General features: G+C 34.8%; 1 protein-coding gene across 2 annotated transcripts in view; it reads left to right on the top strand.

The window, feature by feature from the left end:
- Window positions 1–841: 841 nt before the first annotated feature.
- The window catches only part of LOC106875791 (peroxisomal ATPase PEX1), a 49431-nt gene continuing 45996 nt past the window's right edge, over window positions 842–4276 (top strand). Inside the window, exon 1 of one of the 2 annotated variants that reach the window (XM_052968204.1) lies at window positions 842–1297. In XM_052968204.1, coding sequence (XP_052824164.1) covers window positions 1196–1297 — 102 coding nt within the window. In that variant the 5' untranslated portion in view covers window positions 842–1195. Of the gene's footprint in view, window positions 1298–1667; window positions 1687–4276 lie in introns of those variants that run through there. The other variant, XM_052968205.1, reaches the window with a different exon arrangement.

Here is a 4276-nt window from a genome sequence, read left to right as displayed (position 1 = left end):
CCTCAACGGAATACACCCTACAAATGACAACTCCGTTCAACCCCACGTTCTGAGTAGAGCCTTTCTTCCATATAAAAAGTTCTTATTTATGAGAACCTTAAATCTTGGGTATAAATTTTTGGCCTAGCATTTGTGAGGGGCATGATGATTAAATGCTGAAGGGATGAAACGTCAGAAATTACCTCCTGGAAGTTGTTTTTTGTTTTTGTAATTTTTTTACATTGTGGTATTTAGTCACGGCTCTTTACATTCTAAGTTCGGTAAATTTTCAGATTAACACCCGCACGATTTTCACTAGGGTGTTAGGGTCAGGGTTAGGGTTTAGGGTTACGGTTAAGGAATTCCGTCCCTAACCCTAACCCTAAAACCCTAACACCCTAGTGAAAGTCGTGCAGGCGTTAATCTGAAAATTTACATTAATTTCAAATCTCGCCGAGGTCTACTCTGCCCTTCGTTTTGCGAAATCGATAAAATAAAGTATCAGTCGAGTACCGAGATCGATGGTATCGACCAAGCCCATCTCTTCAAAATTACTGATCTTGTGCGAAAATTAGTAATCGTTATTTTTTTTCTAAACTGAAAACCGTTAATGCTAATTCTAATGCTAGAACACACCCCTTAATCGTAAGACCGTTCCTCTGATACAGTTAAGATTTACCAGCGCAGCAATTCATATTGTTATTTATTACTAATCGATTTGAAACTAATTTTTTAAAAGAAGAGATTTATGAATGTAATATAAAAATCTATTACATTAATGGACAATTTTTTTTAAAAATTGAAATTGTATGCCTTCTCAGCAGCAGGTTGCTTTTAAATTCTTGTGGGATCAACATTAATTCTATTGGGGAACATATAAGTTACGACACGGAAACACTAAAATGCCGAAACGAAAAACATTAGTAAAGGAAATTAAAAACATTCAAAATGGCGCTCTACGTGCGAAATTACACTACTACCCTTTGGAGTGTGCATTTGTATGAGTGTGTCTAAGATGTGATAAGAGGTATCAGAATACACAACAACAAAAAATAGACTATACATAGATTTTAAACATAAATGATTTGACTGCAGACATTTATAGGAAAATACATATTTCGTCAGTTATTGCTGTTGTTGTAGTCTGACCAGAGAAGAAATCTATTGAATTTGTAACTTCTTATGCTAAAGAGTTCCAGAAAAGGTAGCAGACGTAATGTCCTACTTGGGACTAGTGGCAAAGTACATTTTCGAAAAACACTGTTTTATCTACGCTTCACGAACGTTGTTCCACTCAAGACTTCAGTCTGACGAACAGGTAAATTCTTCACATTAAGTTCCTTATTTATTCATATGTAATTTTGACTGTTACTTATATTCACTTTTACTTTAAATAGGTTATTTTTTTCCGCATTAATTTTCGGAAATAAACAACCCCACATTTTTCATATCTATGTTTATAATTTGGGCGAATAATTTATTCATATCTTATCAATATTTTCAACTGCAAAAATAAAATTGGTAGGTGAGAAAATAAACCTTATTTATTGCAAATATTATTATCATTATTTTGGAGAGAGAAATTAAAAGAAATTCCTTAAAAATAGAACGCATTCAGTAGCAGACAAGCAGACAGTGTTTACATTATAATGATTTTCTAATACGCTATTCAGATTGCAATGGATTTAAAATCTAAAATAGTAAATGGTAAATATATAATTTCTATCAAATAAGCATATTATATTGTATGTGTGTGTGTGTATATATATATGTATAATATAAATTAAGCACACACATACAATGTATAACATAATAGAGGCAGTGTTAGTTGGTGTTTAGCCCTCGGCCAAGTACTAACGAGCAACCCTTTGATTAGAGGAATTCTAACCGTGACCATCCCATCTTTTTTTAGGGATGGGTCACCTACTTTATCTGATATGTCATTGCTTTATTCATGATTGATATTAGAGTAATTTATGGATGATTTGGCTGCTATTTCTAATAGGTCAAAAGCGACCACAGAGAGACTTCGACGTTATCGTTGATATAGTTTTGTTATTTATAGTTTTTCAGCAGTTCGCGTTTTAAAATGTTTTAACCTAATTATCAATTCAAGATAAGTTTCTTTTATGCATTTAATCCACAGAGTTTTCTTACGTTTCTTATCAATATCGTAATGCTTGTGTTTGTATTGACGCAGTTTCTGAAAGGGTGTTGATAATTCCAAGCATATTTTGCTGGAACTTAACCGGATTTTAATATTTCGATTTCATTGAGATATTGCAAAAATTCCGTTTATCTATCAGGATTACGTTAAATTATATCATAATACTTATAAATAAATTTATCTGTATGGTACAATTTGTATAGTCATCACAAGCTACGTCTCCAGATGCTGTAGTACTAGTGTGTATGTGTGCGTACGTTATATATCTATGTTATCAGTTAGCTGTCCATAAGTCGGTGGCGGGGGGGGGGCATTCTCAATATGTGTAATAGAGTGATTACATTTTTATATATTTTTGTATATCGTCAATCAGTAGTATGTTACTGGTTATAACGTCTATGGCCTGTATGATTGAAGAGTAGTCAATATTGCTCAAGTATAATACTCGGCGCGAAAACGACGGTAACATTCTGACCAGTCATATGCTATAACCAGTAATATACTGTACAACCATGTATGTGTATATATATATATATATATATATATATATATATATATATATATATAGTGCAGAGTATGCGGAACGATATCATTACCCACTCTGTTAAGGTATGGATGATATACTACGTACAGACAAAAACAATAAAAAAGAAAAAAACTTGCATTCATTCACACTGAGACACCTGACAGAGATTATGAACAACACGTGAAAAGATGAGGGCGTTGCCACCCTCATCGTAAAGAAACCAAGCTCCATAGCATGGAACATAATGGTGCATCAAGACCTTATGTTGTGTGTGTGTATAGATATTTCGTACTTCATTTTCGCAATTGCTTTGTAGGATTCTTGATAGGAAATGATGTACTGAAATTGTTATTGTAAATTGGGAGGGTCATGCTGCAAATAAAAGCACATGCCCTGTTTAACTTTCACTTCGGTTTTATTAAAAATCAATTATATAAATCATTATTTGTAATATCTAAGTCTGTCAAAATCCTTTCATCACAGTCTGTTTGTTACCTGATACAAGACCTGTGAGAGGAACAGTAAGCATGCAAAAAGTGCTAAGGGAAAAGAGGTACTTGATGAGCATATAATCATTGAAAAGGTCACATTTTGTCTGACATGTCCTGTGCAGTCACAGCCCATGTCTCACTGCCATGTAACATGGCTGTACACAGGCATCATAAAATCTGCCTTTCACTCTGAGGGAGTTGGTCTCTGAACTTTGCACAGCCCATTTTTATTCTAGCAGTTACACTTTCAGAATTTCCACCTCCACTGTTAACTTGGTCACCTAAGTAACAGAAATTGTCTACTACTTCTCAGGAACTCTCAAGACATTTGAGAGAGTCTATTTTCTGTACACTTCCCTGTGTTTAATGTACCTGCACATCTGCCACATACAAAGACTATTTTCTTTTTCAACGTTCTTATGATACCACTGCACCTCTTATGTGTCCATAGCTTGCACTGAGTACACTGTGTGGAGTTTCCGCCAACACCTTTTCTACATATTGTGCAGAGTTGACTCACTGAAGGGATCAGTGATTTGTCTATTTTCCTACTTACTAAGACTTTGGTCTTTACTAAATTAACTCTAAGGCTCTTTGAATTCAATACCTTGCTGTCACACCTAAAATTTCTTCTCTAGGTAGAGAAACTCCCAAGAACCACCTGTCTTAAATTCCTCTGTTGTGGCCTGGAGGACTATGATAAACAAGAGGCATCACCTTTACCTTTGTAGCAGTTGACTTTAATGCTACTACACCAATTGTTAGGTATGACTCCCTCATGGACAACTTGATATAGGTGACTAGACCATATCCCACTCTGCCAGATATTCTAGGCATCTCAGCAGTGATTCCTGATGGGCTGGGGGAGGGGGGGGCTTTCCTTGTCTTCATATCCTTCATTGCTTTATCCACCAAGCTACTGTCCACTCAGATAACTGGTCCATCTGTTGGGTCCATACATAGATACACAATCAAACATATTTGTATTGAAACAGATCCTAACCTCAAATCAAAACCACCATTTCAAAGCATGTTTCACTATGGTGTGTGTGTATGTATGTATATGTGTGTGTGTGTGTGTGTGTATATATATATATATATATATATATATAT

This window comes from Octopus bimaculoides, chromosome 5 (genome assembly GCF_001194135.2).
Source record: "Octopus bimaculoides isolate UCB-OBI-ISO-001 chromosome 5, ASM119413v2, whole genome shotgun sequence".
Taxonomy (NCBI): Eukaryota; Metazoa; Mollusca; class Cephalopoda; order Octopoda; family Octopodidae; genus Octopus; species Octopus bimaculoides.
This window is presented reverse-complemented; position numbering and strand designations above follow the sequence as displayed.